Source organism: Perca fluviatilis, chromosome 23 (genome assembly GCF_010015445.1).
Source record: "Perca fluviatilis chromosome 23, GENO_Pfluv_1.0, whole genome shotgun sequence".
In the NCBI taxonomy this organism is placed as follows: domain Eukaryota; kingdom Metazoa; phylum Chordata; class Actinopteri; order Perciformes; family Percidae; genus Perca; species Perca fluviatilis.
In genome coordinates, this window is record NC_053134.1 from 14,290,163 (window position 1) to 14,310,303 (window position 20,141).

General features: G+C 39.6%; 1 protein-coding gene across 1 annotated transcript; it reads right to left on the minus strand.

Annotated features, from left to right (window-relative positions):
• Positions 1 to 659: 659 nt before the first annotated feature.
• On the minus strand, positions 660 to 19,449 carry nudt4b (nudix (nucleoside diphosphate linked moiety X)-type motif 4b). Its single transcript, XM_039792037.1, has 5 exons — positions 18,981 to 19,449; positions 8,447 to 8,557; positions 6,565 to 6,609; positions 6,314 to 6,401; positions 660 to 4,323 (listed from the first exon to the last, which is right to left on the minus strand). The coding sequence occupies exons 1-5, from the start codon at positions 19,074 to 19,076 to the stop codon at positions 4,103 to 4,105; spliced, it is 561 nt and encodes a 186-aa protein (XP_039647971.1). The 5' UTR covers positions 19,077 to 19,449; the 3' UTR covers positions 660 to 4,102.
• Between the last annotated feature and the right edge of the window lie 692 nt (positions 19,450 to 20,141).

A 20,141-nucleotide genomic window follows, 5' to 3' on the forward strand; every position in this document is an offset into this window, starting at 1 on the left:
ACTTTACTGTGTTACAGAGGGAACTATTGTACTTTTAAACTCCACTACATGTATTTAACAGCTGTAGTTTAACTTGAGTTACTATTTATTCCACCTCTGATTAAAATGATTAAAATGCATTGCTACACCTAATGTGTCAGAGGCACACAAAGTTGATCTTTAACTACTTTTGTGTATCAACCTTAAATTTAGATTTTGCAAAACAATGACTTTGGTGACTATTTAGGGCCAAGATGGGGGGATTCTTCAAAGATGAACTTCTTTGCTGTTCTATTGTTAAGATAGTATAATTGTGTTGCTTCCAAAAGAATCTGGATTAATAGGTAAAGCTGTCTTGAAGGCTTACTGTCAGTGAGTGTATGGTACTTGTGGATCAAATGCAGATTTAGCTTGGGAATATCCACCATTTATTTGTGTGGGAAGTGGCACACATTTCTACCCTGGGGCCCTATAGCAGGTCATGACCTCAAAGCACACAAAACCTTTAAATATTTTTTTTCTTCTGATTCAAACATAATCAGCTGCTGGGCCTCTCATTGACAGGCCTTCTTTTTTTTTGCGGCTTCTACAAAGAAAGCTAACTGAAACAATTATCTTTGACAATTATGACATTTTGCCTCATAGACAGTATATTTAAATAAATGAGAATTCAACAACAGTGACAATTTTTTTTTCTCCCTTTAATGCAATCTTCTCTCAAAAACAGTCTTTCCAGTCCACGTCTTCAAATCACTTTCACGATAAACTTTTCTGTGTCTAATATTAATGAGAAAACTGTGAGAAATCTTTAGTTTGCTTTGAGAAAAATGCTCTGGATACATCCATGAGACATTACAATGTGTTCAGCAGACAATCAAGCTGTCTACATCCACCAGTCATTTAGTGGACGCTCGTGTCCAGGCTGTCTTACATTTTTGAACTTGAGCACATACATTTAATTTGTGGGATTCTTATCATTATTGTCATGCTTTACTCATCAAAGGAGGATTTACAGATCAACATAGAGCCAGGCATCAAACAAAGGTTTCAAAAAAATGGAGGAAGAAGGTGTTTCAGGTGGCCACAAGATGAAATGTTTACATTAAATTGATGTTATTTTGATTGTAGTCTGGGGTAGTCGTATAGGCTCAGTTACATGACAAGTGGATTTTAAAAACAGTATGATGTCAAAATAATAACTGGCTGTGGTTCATTAATCATAATTTCAAGAATGAAGGATGCAGTCAATCTCCAAAAAACACACTTTTTTACATTATAAATGATTACATTCTGAAACCCATTACGCTTATCAAACAATGTTTAAGAACATTATTTTTTTCCCCCACAAAGCGGTTGGCCTAAAAGTATGTATAACATCAAAAATAAATCCCACCTGAATACCGACACATTTTTAAATTTGGCACATCATATTTCACATCCATCAACCCACAGACACACACACAGAGGTTTGAGGTGGTTGGAGTCCTTTCTTTTTTTTTTTACCAATCAAACAAGGCGGAAAGTTTATAGCTGAATTGGTGTATCAGACTTTACTGCAGGTAAGATTTCATAATGGAGCAGTGACTCTGGGGAAGGTGAAAGGAAACCTAGGTTTTGAAGCATAAGTCTGGTTGACATGGGAAAACTTATTAGAGGAGATATTTTACTCCTTCAGAACAATTGGAATCAACAATAAAATAAAATTTGTCTGTGAAACTATTTTTCACTGTCTTACCAAAGCTTCCAAAACATTCCCCTGATCATTCCCCCTCCCCCAAATGTTATCAAAATGTCTATACTCAAGTCTTGTGTATGTGACACACACAAGTTGATTAGCAAGATGCTATATATATTTTGTAAAAAAAGAAAATGCATTTAGTTAACCCAAAATCTCTAAAATATTAAAGATCCAGTATATCTTTTTTTTTTTTTGCTGATCTAAAGATTACTTTATACTGTTCTGACAAACATTGATTTCACCAGATCATGATTCAAAATGCATTAATTTAACCATCTCTATTTCATACCAACCAACCTTCATATCCTAAACCCTTGGCACATTGTCATTGATACAAATATACTGTACATACTGTTCTCAGTGGGGTTTTTGTTTTTTTCCTGCCATTTATACATCGTTAAAAAATATATAAAATATTAGGATACATTTTACAGTTACATTCAGGTTAAAAACACATGTTCAATGTTTCTCTTCAAATCTATTTACATATCTCTGCATGGTTACGAGTCATCATTCAGCTGTCAACACAGGAGTGAGTGGGTGTCTCTTTTCAGTGAGAACGGTTATAAGAGCAAAAAAATATCATCTGATATGGGACATTTTAATTGCTAATTTGAGCGATTTCTTTCTTTGGATTTCGGTCTTCATAATGAAAATGTAGTTGTTTTTTCATTTAGATTATTTTTGAGCCTTTAATTGACAATATCTAGTCAAGATGCAGACAGGAAACCGAGAGAGAAAGACAGGGATGACCTAGAAACATTGCCGATGTCACATGGTATGCGTCTTAGACCCCATTATGCACCCAAAAAAAGTTGTTTAGGCAATAACTAAAGAAATTTGAAGAAATATTGACATTTGTATTAAAAACTACATCACTTTATTTTTTTATTTTTAAACCAGTCAAAGCTGTGATGGGCATTTTTCACAATGACATTTCATAGACCAAACTATTAATAGATGAATCAAGAAAATAATCGGCAGATGAATCCAGAGTGAAATTAATTGTAAGTTGCAGCCCAAGGCGCAAGTAATCTTGGTTACAAGTAGGTGATGGGAAAAACAATCAACTCGTACATGGAAATTATGTCATTTGGTGGTCAGTTTCTATCAAACTGCCCTGCAGTACCATGAGACATGATAAAACCGCTAAACGTTATTTTGAGAGCAGTCAACAATGATTCATTTTCATTTAAAGAAAATCCACTTTTTTAATTACCAGAGAGTTGAAATAAACTCAATTGACCCTAGCAGCACGTAATACGTAAGGCAAAGATGTCCTTTAAACCATTAATGTTCACTTTGACAACGTGGGAAACCGTAACAAAGGTATGTGGATTTAAACATTCAACAGACCAGTTTGTTGGATCAGTCAAGGTTAGTCGAGTAGGAACGTCAAAGTGGAACCATGAACACAGCAGTGTTGTGTCAAAGGATATCGAACAAGGCAACATGACTCAGATCCTGTTAACGGAGGTGTCAACTCACTGACAGCTGGTGCAGTCCTGTGAGATAGTACGTTTTTGACCTTTGACCCTGCCATTTAGGAAAACAAGCCATTTCTGGCATGGCCTTTTCAATTTCATTTTGTTCTCTTGGTTTTTTTTTTGGTACTTGTTTTTATTAATTATGTAAAATATTGTCACTTTAGTTACTTCTATTTTAACGCAATCATCCATTTCTTGAAAGGAGATGTTGGGGCTGGTGTTATCATTATAAGCCAAGTTACTTACAGTTTAGACTAATGTCAATCATCGATGATTACTTGTTGCAAAGAAAATCCCACTTAACATGAAAATGCAACAGGGGAGATCCTTGAAACATATCAATGCTCAGGTGTCTTTTTAAAAATGAGATCCATGTAGTAGAATATGACATATGCTGCTGTCATCATGGGTTGATGACTAGTGAAAGACATTATTATGTCTGGAAACATTCCCCACGTGGATGTGCTTCGGGGTCAATTACTCTTTTATTGACTAGAAAGCATATCCATTCTGCTAAAAATAAAATAAAAAAAATGACTGACGACCCAAATACAACATTCATACAAAGTTACTGTAAGGCGTTCCTTCACCAGGTCATTCACTCCAGCTGAGTCTGCAGCTTCCTCTTCCCAAGCTTCAGCTCATCGGTCTGGTGTTTGCCAGCAAAAGAAAAATGTTCTTGAGATATCTGAGGTTTTCCTGTCAGAGACTTCGGCTGCTCTGTCACACAAGTCTTTTAAACAGTTCTGGTGATGGCTTTGGTCTGTCCTGGAGCTAAGACTAGAAATGATACATACAGGAGAGCCATGTCTCTGAAAAGTCATTCGATTCATGCAAGACTGTACAGACTTTCAGTGAACTGTCCAAGCTTGACTGGACACAAGGTTTAGTTGCAGTCCTATCTGCACGAGGAGCCCAACACGTTGCCCGTCGAGGGTGTGGTGGCGGTAGCGCTGTAATGGGGGTAGTTGTCGTTTGGCGGAGGGCTTGGGAGGATTGAGTTTCCGTTGGTTGGGGAGCAGCTGAGCTGGAGCCTCCGCAGGTACTCTGCGTGGACAGGTTTGTGGCTCTGCAGCACTTTGATGGCCTCGTCCACGGTGAACCACTCCCGCTTACGGCCTGCAGGGGGAGACAGAGCACAATGTATGAGTTGAAAGAACGCTTTCATGTTGGGTTTTCCTTGTATCCCTAAATGTAGTGAAAGTAGACAGCCAGAACATACACATTTTAATTTTATATTACTATACAGATGATACACTACACACGTTTGCCTCTTCCACAGGTACATTGTATCAAAGCTATTTCATCTAATATGCAATACAGATCACGGCAATCATAAGCTTCAACATGTTACTCTCTCTCATCTATAATAGGAAGCAATGGTTCACTGTAATAACTGGAATAAGTGTAAAGTGATACAGTACTTTAATTGTGTCTAAGCTAATTGCTTTGTCTGGTTAGTAGGATTATTATTGTCATACACACATGAAAACATGACACAGTGAGGAAAATAAGTATTTGAACACCCTGCTATTTTGCAAGTTCTCCCACTTAGAAATCATGGAGGGGTCTGAAATTCTCATCGTAGGTGCATGTCCACTGTGAGAGACATAATCTAAAAAATAAATAAATAAATCCAGAAATCACAATGTATGATTTTTTAACCATTTATTTGTATGATACAGCTGCAAATAAGTATTTGAACACCTGAGAAAATCAATGTTAATATTTGGTACAGTAGCCTTTGTTTGCAATTACAGAGGTCAAACATTTCGGTTTGCACACACTGCAGGAGGGATTTTGGCCCACTCCTCCACACAGATCTTCTCTAGATCAGTCAGGTTTCTGGGCTGTCGCTGAGAAACAGAGTTTGAGCACCCTCCAAAGATTCTCTATTGGGTTTAGGTCTGGAGACTGGCTAGGCCACGCCAGAACCTTGATATGCTTCTTACAGAGCCACTCCTTGGTTATCCTGGCTGGATAACCAAGCATGGCATGGTCATTGGCAAACTTAAGACGGGCCTTGACATGTGCTGGTTTAAGCAGGGGAATCTTCCGTGCCATGCATGATTTCAAACCAAGACGTCTTAGTGTATTACTAACAGTAACCTTGGAAACGGTGGTCCCAGCTCTTTTCAGGTCATTGACCAGCTCCTCCTGTGTAGTCCTGGGCTGATTTCTCACCTTTCTTAGGATCATTGAGACCCCACGAGGTGAGATCTTGCATGGAGCCCCAGTCCGAGGGAGATTGACAGTCGTTTTTCACCAAGCTGCTTGGCAATTTCCCCGTAGCCCTTTCCAGCCTTGTGGAGGTGTACAATTTTGTCTCTAGTGTCTTTGGACAGCTCTTTGGTCTTGGCCATGTTAGTAGTTGGATTCTTACTGATTGTATGGGGTGGACAGGTGTCTTTATGCAGCTAACGACCTCAAACAGGTGCATCTAATTTAGGATAATAAATGGAGTGGAGGTGGACATTTTAAAGGCAGACTAACAGCTGTTTGAGGGTCAGAATTCTAGCTGATAGACAGGTGTTCAAATACTTATTTGCAGCTGTACCATACAAATAAATAGTTAAAAAAAATCATACATTGTGATTTCTGGATTTTTTTTTTTAGATTATGTCTCTCACAGTGGACATGCACCTACGATGACAATTTCAGACCCCTCCATGATTTCTAAGTGGGAGAACTTGCAAAATAGCAGGGTGTTCAAATACTTATTTTCCTCACTGTACACCTACAAATGTGCAGACAATCATATAGTAGAACATAGTGAATGTAGCAGGCTCTGTTTTACACTGACAGGTAGAGGATGCTCTCCACTGAGCACATAACAAATTAAGGCTGGATACTGGCGTCCAGGCTACTGACAGCTGTAATATACTGCAGCTCAGAAGCACTGCAGCTACGACCAGCGGCCTAGATTTATAGGCACCTGTTGTCACTGCATACCCCAATGCCCGTATAGTCTCCGTACAGTACACTGGCCTTCTCGTAAATAAAAAAAACAGTCTAGTGTAAAAGGTGAGCTAGTCATCGGCAGAGCAAGAAGAAAGAGACACACTGCAGCGTCCGCAAACATTCATGAGAAGGCGAAAGGAAACTGTACCTATGTTGACGGAGTCTTCCCAGGCCTCTAGTGTTTCTGTGACAGTCAACACATACACATATGTCCGGTGCTTCCGATCCTGGTTTTGCTTTAAGGATCAGAGACACACAACGGAATATTTAAAATGGTCATACACAAAACTACATATTAAACAGAAATCATATATTGCATGCTAATGGCTTACAAAACTGCACTTTGTCGTGTATCTGTATGTTAAACTGCCTGAGTAAGACAAAGCCGCGAAAGCTTACCTCAAACACGCCGAGCAGACGTCCTAGCTTGCCCTTTACACCGGCCTGAGGAATAATTGAAGAAAAATCATTAGAATTATTTTTAGTGTGTACAGAACCGACAGACAGCAGAGGACATTTCTTTGTACGATTTTCGTAATGTTTTTGAGTACCCTCTATTCAGTCACAAAGATGAATAGAGGGTGGAAACATTAGAAAAGCAGTGTTCAACCACAGACTTTATTCATCAAAACGATGGGATGTGTATTACATTTCAATGTTTTAAAAGACTCTGTATTGAACTCCACTGTAACCTCCCAGGCTTTGATTTGATGTAGAAATGCTGGACAAACACAAAAAAATGTTGGCCTCTGTTGCCTCACAGTTTCTTAAACTGACAGCCAAGCTACAATCGTTGTTTCTCTTAATAAAAAGGTGTAATGATTTCTATATGGAACTATGTACTGATGTATTTAAGACTGGTTGATGTCTTTAGGAAGGATTTACAGTAATTCTTATTATTAGTATCATTATCAATCCCATTCGCTTGAAAAAGAAAAAACCTGGCACCAATCCTGAAAAAGTATTATTGCGGAAATGTAATTATGTGTCTTTCATAACACTTAACAGTTGCTTTATTAATTCACAGGATTCCGATTACTGATGAGACATATGTCGAGACGGTCCTTCCCCCTCTCCAGTTCCCTGCTCGGCATACTTCACAAGTGTCACTCTGTGCCACTGATGTGTCCAGCAGCGGGCTGCAGGGTCCATGAATGTCCAGGAATCCAGCGGGGAGCCAAGTTTAGACTGCTGACGTAGCTGAGAACACAAGGTTCTCAACCAGAGGGCCCTCTGGAATACCAGCAGACTCCTCAGTCACCCAGCTACCGACACCGTGGCCCTTCAAATATATCGCCCTGCAGCCAACTGCAGCATGCAACTCCACTAGTCACTTCAGAGTGTTATTTTTTTGTTTTTTTTACTGTAAATGGACAACTGCAGTGATGTGAGAGAGTTGTATGACTCCAATGGATGCACAGATGTGTATTTAAGCATTTTAGCAGTATTTATAAATCATTATGAAATTTATGATAGGACATGACCTTTCCCTATCCATTTTCCCTTACCAAGAATATTATAAAAATAATATTTTACTTTTTTTCTGTACTTTTTTTTTTATTTACTTTGCTTTATTGATATAAAGAATATGGGGCAACCCCCCTCAAAAACAAATAATGTAAACCAGAATGGGATGTTTTGGGGAATAGCCATAATATTTAGTATTCAGTGCACTAAAAAAAAAAAAAAAAAGTGAGAATTATTCGGAAAATCCTGCAATTTGAATTTAAGGCAGGGACATGACTTTTTTGGGGGGGCATTTAAGGCCTTTATTTCCACAGGACAGATGAAGACATGAAAGGGGAGAGAGAGAGACAGAGAGAGAGGGGAGAATGACATGCAGCAAAGGGCAGCAGGTCAGAGTCGAACTCGCGGCCGCTGCGTCAAGGAGTAAACCTCTATAGATGTGTGCCTGCTCTACCAACTGAGCTAACCAGCTACAGGGAGATGGCTTTTCAACAACCGGACATGTGGCCTTTGGATGTAGATGTTAAGATCAAACTAAGTAAAAGGGCTTTTTTTTTTTTAAGATTACTTTTTTGGGCATTTCTGCCTTTAATGGATAGGGAAGCTGAGATAAGAAAGGGAGGGGGAGGGGGTTAGACATGCAGGAAATTGTCACAGGTCAGACTCTAACCCTGGACCTTCTCCGTCGAGAAATAAACCTCTATATATGTGCGCCTGCTCTACCAACTGAGCTAACCCGGCCACTGCATGTGCTCATTTTATGATTGCACAAAAAGGATTCTCACACACAAATTTAATTCTTAGGCCTATTCACCTCCTCAAACACCTCTCGCACGGCTGCACCGCATGGCTCCTCCTCTGGCTCCATCCCACCTCCGGGGACGATCCACTGCTCCGGGTGCCGACTGCTGCTGACCAGCAGAACCTAAAAAAAAAAAGCTCAAGTTTTAAGAATTGTATAACACATTATTTTTACTGTGAAATAAGGTATGTGTGTCTCCATACGCCCCTAGACACAGATAAACAGGACACATCAGGGGGAAGTGCCTTTAGTTTCGCTGGTGCATTTAGTTACACATTGAAACCGAGGACTTGCCATGATACATGACCCATGACCCTTTTGACTCTAGTCTAAAGGGCAGACGCCTGAGGATAGGTGCTGCCTCGGCTATTTATTCTCTGTTGCTGCCTACAGAAACCTAAATCCACTACAGCCTTCAAAGCTTTAAATATTGAATACTGACATGGTATAAATGGCGGTCCCTCCAGGATTTCACAAAGTCGCGATCGCACCAATTCGCACCAATTCACACAAATTTGGCCGTGAATTTGGTGCGATTCGCAATTTTGACCAATCACTGCAACTTTTCCGCAAATTTGACCAATAACCGGAGTTTCCCGCGACTTCAACCAATCACAGCAGTCCCACGTGTCAAACTTTGTATCAGTATGTGACTCTGAGAGCCAATGACCAAGCAGGAGTGAGAACGGGTTGATGTCACACGTACGTCGCCAAATTCATTTCCTTGTTTCTGTTATGAAGACGAGAGGTGTGTGATTCGAACATCTCACATTTACCAACAAAACGTACAGCGAAAGACCGTGCAAAACATTTCAGACCATCCTACCAACCTGTATACATTTTAACATCAATGTACGCTGTAACGTTTTTTCACTTTGAAGTCGCTGAAAGCGGCTGCTGTTTCAATCCTGTTGGCTGTCTGCAGCGGGCGGGGCTGCTGCTCTGTTCCCCCCGCGACTGACGCGCGCGCACACACACACACACACACACACACACACAAACAAACAAACAAACGCACACGGTGGATGCAGGAATTGAGAGATGATTTTATGGAAAGTACCCCATGCCAATCTCTAGGTATGGTGAAGGGTATGTGATGAAGTGGGGCTATTTTTTTTTTTTTTTTTTTTTTTTTTTTTATATTAAAAAAAAAAAAAAAAAAAAAAAAAAAAAAAAAAAAAAAAAAAAAAAAAAAAAAATAAAAAAAAAAAAAAAAAAAAAAAAAAAAATAACTAAATTTTTTTTTTTTTTAAAAAAAAAAATAAATAAAAATATTTTAATTCCAAAGGCCGAGGGAACTTTATCAGGATGCATAGTATCCTGGATCCATGAAATAACCTTTAATAATAAAAATCTGCCTGCCTCTATATGAATGTGTGTGTGTGTGTGTGTGTGTGTGTGTGTCACATACACATACACACACACACACACACACACACACACACACACACACACACACACACACACACACACACACACACACACACACACACACACACACACACACACACACACACACACACACACACACACAAATAAAAAACTTTACTTTCCTCCTTTCAAATTTCAACTGGTAATTCCAATTATTGTAAAATATCACCTGGGTAATAGAGTGAGCTAACGTCTTTTTTACGCAAACTACTAACTAGAATAAACTGAGGATTTTTGGGAACCTTAGCATGTATGCATCGCTTATATTTTTCGGTGAAAAATCATTCTCCTGTTTTCATCAACTATTTTTGGTTTATTCTTTCTCAGAGGCTCTGTATCATCAAGTATCTTGTCTGCTTTATCAATAACATTTTCGGGAATTTTTCCAGAAGTGCGATGAAGCTCAATCAAAGCCAGGGTTGCATTGTGTGAAGCATTCCAAGCCCAACATGACCCCAGCAAACAATGCGTGTAAACCAAGCATGAGCCACTCAAACTCTGTCAGTGCTCCCCTAAGCAGGCCTTGAATTACACTACAGTTGCAGCGTACACCGATATGCACAGATCAGATGTGCCTGTGTCTGCAGTTTGTGGAAGTATCCATATAGCTACCACAACATACACAAGCCCATCTGCTGTAAACATTATGACATTTGCATGGAGCAATTAGCTCATTAGTAAAACACTGACAGGACACGTCATAATAATATTAACAGCCGATTCAGGTTGTCAGTGGTTCAATTATTTGTGATTTATCAGCATTTTTGGAATCTCTTACATCGTGTGATTGTTAGTTCAGAAATTATTTTATAATACACAACAATCATTGAAGGTAAATGCATTAAAAAGAGAAAAGTGTGTTAGGCAGCTTACAACGTACAGTTACATTTACCTCTGCCAGCCATCTGATCACCATATCCACTTATCTGCCAGAGGAGTCATTCTGTGACTTAATCCTAACTCAGCGTTTGTATACCTTCCCTTATGTTCTCTAATGGGATTGTGGCTGCAGCTACTAGAGGCCTTCTGAAGCTCTTCTAAGGGGCTTTGACAGTGTGCTGCTGCCTTTCTTATGTGCCCATTTGGCCAACTCAGCAACTTGCTTCTTCCCAGACGATGTACTGTAGATTATAGGATGAAGGGCAGTGGGGTATACGAATGCCAAGCATGATGATGTGGATTTAGTGTGTGCACGCTCAGTAAACATTTCCTGTAGATGAAAAGGTTCAAGAAAACCCCACAACAGGTGTTTGTCACATTCAACAGGTGTATGTCTTATGTGTACAGTAAGTGACGTGTGTTAGAGGAAGGGGCATTGACACTGATAGTTTTAAACATTGCTGGTGCAGAACATGACGTCTTCTCAGTAAAGTGCAGACTGTCAAAAAAAAAAAAAAAGTGCAAAGTTGAACCTTGTAACCTGCTTGAGTGACAGACTGATCTCATGAAGTGGCGTATGTATGACACGCCAATTCGTATGCCATTATTGGCGTTTTATAAAGACGCATACTCGCTTTTTAGCGTGTTTATCAATGCCGTTTGGCCTCCATTGACTAACATTACCTTGCAGTGAATTTACGCTGTAGCGAGTAGTATGAAAGGGCGAAAATCCACGTAGGGAGGTTGGTTGGGGTGGGGGTTGGGTAAAACACAGGACTTTCACCCAGGTGTGACCCGCGTGTGACTTTTCCTAAACTCAACCGTAGCTTTCTTCTCACGATAACGCATTGTTCTCGCGATAACACCCCAAGTGCCGTGTATGTGTACGCCCGCTGTATACAGCGTAGACATACTGATAGCTGAAAAAGCGTACAGATAACACGCCACTTGGCTTAAGAAAGTTGGCGTGTACATTTACGCGAAGTCATGATGCCATGTTGTGAGTGAGCTCTTTGATGAAAAGGCTGGCCTTTGCCAGTGAGGTGAGCTAAAACAAAAAAAATGTGTCCTTTTAAAAAAAAAAAAAAAAATTAAAAAAAAAAATCACAATCTGAGAAAGGGGCAGTGAATTCAACTAAGAAAAAAACATAAGAATGTGTGTGTCGTATGCAGAAAGGGTTGATTTGTCCTCCTTTTGAACATGAATGTTACCTGCCGGAAGTCTGATTTCATATGGGCTAATATTGTGCTATGTACTTCCATGCCGGATGGGTTATTTCAGTAGTATGACATAATAAAACATTCATTATTTATGTTTTGGGTGTGTTTGAGATCTCCGAGCACTCCAACCCGCTGCCCTCGCTGTCTGATTGTGTGCGTCTGTGTGTTGGGCTGCAGCCAGCGAGGCTTAAAAGGGACATCACTGGAATCAACGTGTCCTAAGCCTAAAGTGTGAAATGTATACAAAACAAAAGCCACAGACAGGGCAGCGAGAAAAAAGCAGATTTCTGCTCTGGTTGTTCCATTTTTATCTTGTCATTGTTGCCCTTCATCTGTCCATCCTCAGAATACAGCGCAGGCTACATTTAGTTTTGTTTTAATTAATTGAGGAATGTAGAGCACCCAATCGACATATTACAAACTGTGTATAATTAAGAATTTCTTCACATGTGCTTCTGAGATGAATACAGCTGCACGTTCATAAAAGGGAGCAGCAGGGGTTTGGTGTTGCCTTTAAGCTTTGCAAAAGGACACACAGCGAGACGAGACATTTGTCATCACACCAAAACCAAGCCTGCAAGCTTCTATTCATCTCTCTAAGCACCAAGTCACCGGGACAAATATTACAAACCCAATCAATTCACTAAAACGCAGCTATATTAAGTGCATTAAGCGGTCAGCGATGTGAATGTCATGATGACAACCTTTTCGATTGTGTATTTGCAAGAATTTGGCGATAGGATACGTATCACAATACATGGGTCACGAATCAATATATTGCGATACTGTGCGTAAGGTGATATAGTGGGATTTTTTTAAAGTATAATAATTTTAGAAAAACTGCTTAAAAAAAAAAGACATGATGTTCATAAAAGTCAAAGAAGTTTACTTTAGGTAAACAATTCAGGACACAGAAAATCAAACTGCCAGTTTGGGATTGTGGTTCACAGGTTCTTAGTGAGCTAATGTTTATATGCTAAAGTAGGCCAAAGTTCAGCCGTTGTTACAATGTTAGCTTCTAGCAAAAAGTCAAGCACTGCTAGGCACTGTTAGGCAAGGACACTAGTGGTGCGTCTCAGCATAGTCATCTAGCGGTAGGGGGTTTAAACACAACATAAACGTGAACCACTGTCTAACATGAATATTTTTGAATGTTTAAAATTTTGTTTTGAAAATCGATGCAGTATGTATGTATGTATGTATGTATGTATGTATGTATGTATGTATATATTCAAGCACTCTCAATCATAACATTGTGGTGTTAAGGTATTTTTTTAAATCAAAAATTGTAGTCAAATGAGTAAAGCTACTCTACAAATCTTTCCAAGTAACCCTGGTTGGGAATCACTGACCAACACATGATATGTACCCAGAGCTTTACTCTTTCTGACCTTTCCTGTAACTTTTGACTTTTTAAAACAGAAGAGCAGCACTGCTGTAAACTCCATAGGAGACAGTTAAAAGTGTGACGAAAAACCCAAACAAAATAACTCACGCCGTCATGATACTTATTTATTTATGAACATTTATTAGAGGATCAACCCCATGAGATGCAGCATCTCGTTTTCATGGGGGTCCTGAGGATCACGTCCAAACAACATGATACATAGATCAAGGGTCATCTGGCAGCTGAACTCTGAGTATAGGAAACCCACTTATATTTGGAAAGAGTGGCAGGGTGGCAGGGTGAAGGAGAAACACCCAGAGGGAATACAATGCAGCGTTTCCCAGTGACATTTTGCAACTTATGTCACTTCCCAGAGGCCCTCAGTGTAAAAAAAAAAAAAAAGAAAAGGACGTGGGCACATTATACAGTAACATGCAATAAATCTTTCTTCTGGGTAATGAAAAACATTGTGGATTAATGTCAGAACTCATGTGGCGTTACCTAACCTTTCTCTAGTGTCACATTGCCAGACCTTCCTCCACAGCGCAGAGGAGGGTCTGGCTAGTCCACACAGCATTCCGGGATAAGAGAAAAATGTGCTCAGATTTATTTTATTATCTCATTTCTTTAAACCAATCACAATAGTCATGGGTGGCGCTAAGCCCCGGACACAATGACACTGCAAAATAGCCTCGGGAAGGCACTTGTCTTGGTGGAACGTGTACGTTCAAAAGTTGTTTTAGTCGTGCAACAGAAAACTCAGATTGGACAGATAGTCTAGCTAGCTGTCTGGATTCACCCTGCGGAGATCTGAGGAGCAGTTAACCATAGTCCTCATAAATCCACCAGAGTTTTGAACGACAACACAAAGAAAGCGAAAGGTAATGGCCATCCGGCTGTAACAGAGGGACATCTGGTGGAATTTCCGGCAGCACCAGAACAATCTCGGAAGTGGAACGTCGTCAATATAGATTAACCTTTCTCTAATCCAAAAATCAATCCGACAATGGAAGTTACACAAGAACAAGCTTCAACTCCTGGATGAGGACATGCCACAAGTAAAGTGTATCTGACTTAGAAAAGAAGATCATTCATTCATAACTCAGTATCTCAATTTGAGAACCACCATTGGTAGTAAAACAGAGGCTGTGCCAGTGAGTCCTCTGGCATGGCCTCACGCAGGGATAGCAAGCAGGGATATTCTGGAGGACATTAACACCTCCTCCTACAGGAGGAATGCCTGTAGCTGTCAAATAAAGGCTCTAAATGCCAAACCGAGAGGAGAGAATGATGGAATGTGTAAAGACACTCAAGTACACAAATGCAGGGGCAGAATCAATAGTGTTAAGACAGTAATATAGTTGCAAAATTATACAGGTATCAACAAATAAGAGAGCAGTCGTAAATAGGGACTGTCAGAGACAAACAGCACGAGACAATACCTACATTTCTGACTTTCTGCTGAAGCATCCAATCACACCGATAACCTCCAACTCCCATTCCCAGTAAGACATGATTTACAATCTGCTGCAGTACCTTCAATATGTAGCCGCTGGGTCATAAATTCAAGAACAACATGGTAACTGTTGTCTCCATCAGATCATTTCTCTCACTCTAAATAATGCATGAAATCATGGCATTATATTAAGTTTATTTTAATTAAGCATCAACACTACCAAGCACAATATGGAACACATTAGGTTGCTCCTAAATCATGGAACAAACATTTGAAATGGTCCAAGTTAAGTTAAGAAGGGCGGCCTCTAGCTCACCCAGTAAGAGCGTTCGCCCCATGTTGGCTGAGTCCTGCAGCAGCGCAGGGTTTGAATCCAACCTGCTGCCATTTGCTGCATGTCGTCCCCCATCTCTCTCCCCCTTTCATGTCTATCCACTTTAAAATAAAAGGGAAAGGCCCCAAAAAATAATCTTAATAAAAAAAATAAAATAAAAAAAGACTCTTAGGGCATGTGGAAACAAGCTGCAAAAACAACACTGACAAATCATCACTTTTTAAGTTGATATGGTGAACTTGTTACTGAACAGTTGCTTATTTACACATCCAGCAGATATGTAAGAAACATTAGCGTTCATTTGGAGTCTTGTTTCTGTCCACCTGACTAATGTGAGACCATTAGTCACTCTCCTTTTAGCACCGTCTTGGTCTCCACCAACTCCCAAAGGGAAGTTTCTGGCTCTTTAGTTGCTAAGTGCTCCACTATGTTTACCTGCTAGTCGCTAACTCTTTTTGATAAAAACAGCTACCTGCTGCTGCTGCTGGAAACAACACTAATAAGAGTGGTGAACCAAAGCAGTAAATTTGCAGGTCATAAAACCAAAACATTTAGTCGTTACCAGATCTGAGGGGAATTGCATAGTCATTTAATCTATTGTTAATATAAAAATATGAATTACAGCAGCTTTAAAGCTTTACTTTTTACTGCATTCTGATTATTTCTGTGCAGCAACCAGGTGAGAAAGTTGTGATACTTTCACAGAAACACACCCACACATTTGTGGCTTTCACCGTGAGCTTCACAATATCCAATCACAATAACTTTAGATCTCTAAAAACATTAAGCTGGGATAAATCTTTGGGTTACTTGTATAAATTTGAATCAACTGTATGAATGAGTAGACTTCATTTAATCTTTCAGAAATCTAGGACTTCTTATTTAACTATGGGTTTCTACAACCTACCACTACACTATTATGACATAAATTAATTAAAGAAGCTCTCTTGGCACACAGTCCACAAGCAACTCACATGTTGTGAAACCCAAGTTTTCTCCTCAGCTATCACTGCCGCTCTGTAATGTCAGGTTCCGGGTTTCCCCTGTTGGGAGTTTCATTGTTGAAGTATGACTCAGATGATGTGACATCATTTGACTGAGTTGATGCTGACACTGATAAAGGGTCACTTTTTCTCAATCACTTTTATGATTTAAAGCTTGTTTTTGCATGTTTTTTTGGAGAGGATGAGCTAAAGGGTCATGCGTTGTCACACTAAAATATCCTAGAAAATAATGAAAGTTTTGGAAAACTTAAACATGTCTAAAAATGTTACTGAAATGCCTTGCTTACTAGCTAACAGTTTTGATGCTAGGAAGCTAGCATGCTGAGTAATGGCAGTGAAAATGGCCGACTGTCAGGCCCCGTCACATCAGGCCACGGCCCTGTGTGACAGTATTTTATATATCATATTATATTATATTGGCTAAACATGACCATGTTAGTCTCATAAGATTAACATTAAAATAATAATTCCAAATAGGAATACTTACTAAAACTTAATTAAAGAACATAAAAAATCCAACATCAACAAAATCCATAAAGTCAGTCCTGTCACGGTTAGTCCTGTCACACATCACATTATGATATAAAAATGGACTATTTAAGAAATTATTCATGAATTAATCTCTTTAAATGTGTACATGAAGGCAGGGGTATATATCCACTATTGCATATTTGTAAAAATCTGGGATGTAAAGGAAGATTTTTTTTTACAATCGTATGAGTAGCTGGCGGTTATTCTGTGCTTATACCATCCACTAAAATGACCCACAAAGTCACATATTTCTTATATGAGTTACAAAACCATGTCAGATACAATCAGGGACATGTGATCAATAAGAAAATGCTATTTGTATAAAAAAAAAAAAGAAAAGTCATTAGGAAACCTTTCTAAAATTTAGAAATGTATCTGTGACAGGGCCTAACATTTTAGGGGGTGAAAAATGTCTTTTATTCAGGCATAAAATCATGCTGAGATGGCACGTTATGTGTTTCTCATAGCTTAAGATGTCCTTCATATGGCTTAATGTTCAGATAAAAAAAAAACGATTTTTAGAAGTGGAAATGTACCTTTCTGGTAGAATGTCCCATGTATTGCTCTTATTTCCCTACAGTTGGGTCTCCTGTGTCTAGGAACAGATTGTATGTGTATGGCATGCTTTTAAGGAAATCTTGATGACACAAAGCCCCATATCTCAAGCTTCTTTAGACAGAAAATTGCCATTGTTAGCAACAAAAATCATAAATCAGATCACCAGACTGGTTATAATACTTCAAGCAGTGCCATCTATGTGATTGCATGATCAGACATGCTTGTCAAAGCCAGAAAATCCTGAAGCTGATGGTCACACCTACACTCTTATGTTGTCACAATGTTCTCGGACTGTCATTTCCTGTAATTACAAGTCATAAGAATCAGTGTACAAACAAATTCTGAGTAAAATGAAGCATGAGTGCAGCAGTACAGTTACAAAGGTGTGTGTGTGTGTGTGTGAGACATGGGTTTTCGGACTTCGACCAACCCTTTTGATTTTCTGCATTTTTTGTACCGTTTAATTAATTCAATTTCAATTCAATTCAATTTTATTTATAGTATCAAATCATAACATAAGTTATCTCGAGACACTTTACAGATAGAGTAGGTCTAGACCACACTCTATAATTTACAAAGCCCCAACAATTCCAACAATTCCAGTAATTCCCTCAAGAGCAAGCAGTGCGACAGTGGCGAGGAAAAACTCCCTCTTGGGAAGAAACCTCGGACAGACCCAGGCTCTGGTAGGCGGTGTCTGACGAGCCGGTTGGGGGTGTGAATTAGCCATCTGTATTTAATATGTGTCACTGTTTTTAATTGTTTTTTTGTTTGTGTAGGCCTATGCTGCATGTTAAATATCGTATGTACAAATGATAATTTTAGCGTAATAGTCTATTCTCTTAGGAGTATCACAGCTAATGTATTTTTAATTAGGTTTGGGGTGGAAAACACTTGGTACGGAAATCCGCTTTGAAGTTCAATATACTGTATTGTATATCACCGAGAAAAGACAACAACTTAACTCTGCCACCCCATATTCATTATTTACATGGTGAGGGCCCCTTTAAATCCTCATCCACATACGCAGCTGACCACTCAAGGCCGGCGAGATGCACCATAATCATGAATGGACAGTGCTGTCATGGATGCTTACCCTGTCGTGATATTAAATCTGGTGAAGTGACGCGACATTTGATAGATATATTTAATAATAGACTTCTGGCCTTATCCTGTCACTTAACACACGCCGATGTTGTGTTGAACCCGCTATTGAAGGAAACGTGCAACAGAGCGCCTCGCCCCCTCTGTTAGCTACCTCAAGCTAACAAGAAGCAAACCGGAAGTTGAGCGGCTTAGTCTTCAAAATAAGAGTTTTGCTTTAATTCAATGCTGTTTCGAATGGGGTTCTTGATTAGTTTTTTTATTTTGAAAGTCATAGCCGTTATTAGTTTGTTATTAATAGAAGCTACCTTGACAACAGCCTTTTTCCCCTCTTTCTCTACGAGCTCCTCAAACTAGCCTAAACTGGATGGCCCAAGGCGCATCACCAGCAGCAGCAGCAAACACAAACCAAAACAGTGGCATTGTGAGAGACAGAAAACAGTGTAAACGCAGCTACACATAGAAGGAGACGCTAACGTCAAAACCCATGTGTTTTATTAAAGACCATTGTCATGATGTTGTATTCATAATCCCCGCTGTTCTGTTTGAATGACTGGGTTGGGTGCATACGAGGGATGACTAGGCCACAAAGTCAAACACTGTTCGTGTGGTCCAGTCACACATACTGCGGAACCTCTTACCTCTTCTTCACGTTCATTCTTGAAGCACAGACATGCTGCTCGTTTCTTGAAGCCCTCGCCATCGTATGTCCTGGTCTGGTTCGGTTTGAGCTTCATTATTGGTTTATTCTGCCTCCTTTAGATAAAACCGGCAAAAACAGAGGGAAGAGGGTCCAAGGAGTTAACAGCAGAGCCGCCGCATCGCTGCTGCTCTCTGCATCCGTGGTCCGAGATGGTCAGTAAGGAGGAGGGAGGGGGTTGTTGGAGAGATCCCAAGGTACCCGTCAGACTATCCTGGATTTTGTTTTTTCTAATACAATCAGCGAAAGACACATGCGGGTCAAGGCTCCAGCTGCTCCCTCTGATTTCCAGTCGGCAGTGCGTGTACAGCCCCGCAGGCAGAGATCTTATGTAGACTACAGCCTACACAGCACAGCCCTCCTCTGGATCCATTTGCGCATGGCCGCTGACTCAGTACAATGGACAGGCAGACGGGAGTTTAGATATACAGATCACTCCTCTGAGGCAGGAATGAGCTCATTGGTTGAGTTCGGTCTCAGTGGGTGGAGCTACACTTCTGCTCAAAACAGTAGGCTAGATAATAAACAAATGCGTAATTTGTGCTGTTCTCCCCCAGACTGGTGCTGCACAGCATGGGACAAGTTGTCCTGTTTCAGAGTGTGCGTTTATTCAGGACTGATCTGGGCTTGGTGAAATATCTATAATAAATGGCCATGACACAAAATATATAGGAATAATGTTCAGGTTTTATTTATTTATTCATTCAGTTAAATATTCAAATTTCTGTAAATTCCCAACATCCCATTTCCCAACATGAATGTTTAAGTGCTGTTTCAAATCATTCTCTACACTGCCAGGAATGCAATTCTAGTTAGGAAATACTTTTGTCTTACTTTGTTTTCTACAACGGTTCAAATGCAAATATACTGAGTCGAAAAATAATGTAATCAGCCAATGCAAAGACAAAATTGTTGAACTTGAAAGCCTCCCAAGGTTGCTACAATTCCCAGGAAAAAAAATACAGATGACAAGATGATACATCATACAAATGTCCGTGTTGGTATGATTGGAGAATAAAAAAAACATCTTTAAAATAGACATTGTAACAATATGTATGCTACCAAGACTATCCAGACACAGAAAATTATTTTTCAAAATAAT

What these genes read in the sequence shown, in the direction of transcription:
- nudt4b (XM_039792037.1), bottom strand. Translation starts at nt 19,076, where the DNA reads ATGAAGCTCAAACCGAACCAGACCAGGACATACGATGGCGAGGGCTTC. An exon ending in TGCGAGAGGTGTTTGAGGAG is followed by an intron (nt 6,610 to 8,446) that starts GTGAATAGGCCT and finishes ATTATTCCTCAG; the next exon opens with GCCGGTGTAAAGGGCAAGCT. An exon ending in GTCTGCTCGGCGTGTTTGAG is followed by an intron (nt 6,402 to 6,564) that starts GTAAGCTTTCGC and finishes TGATCCTTAAAG; the next exon opens with CAAAACCAGGATCGGAAGCA.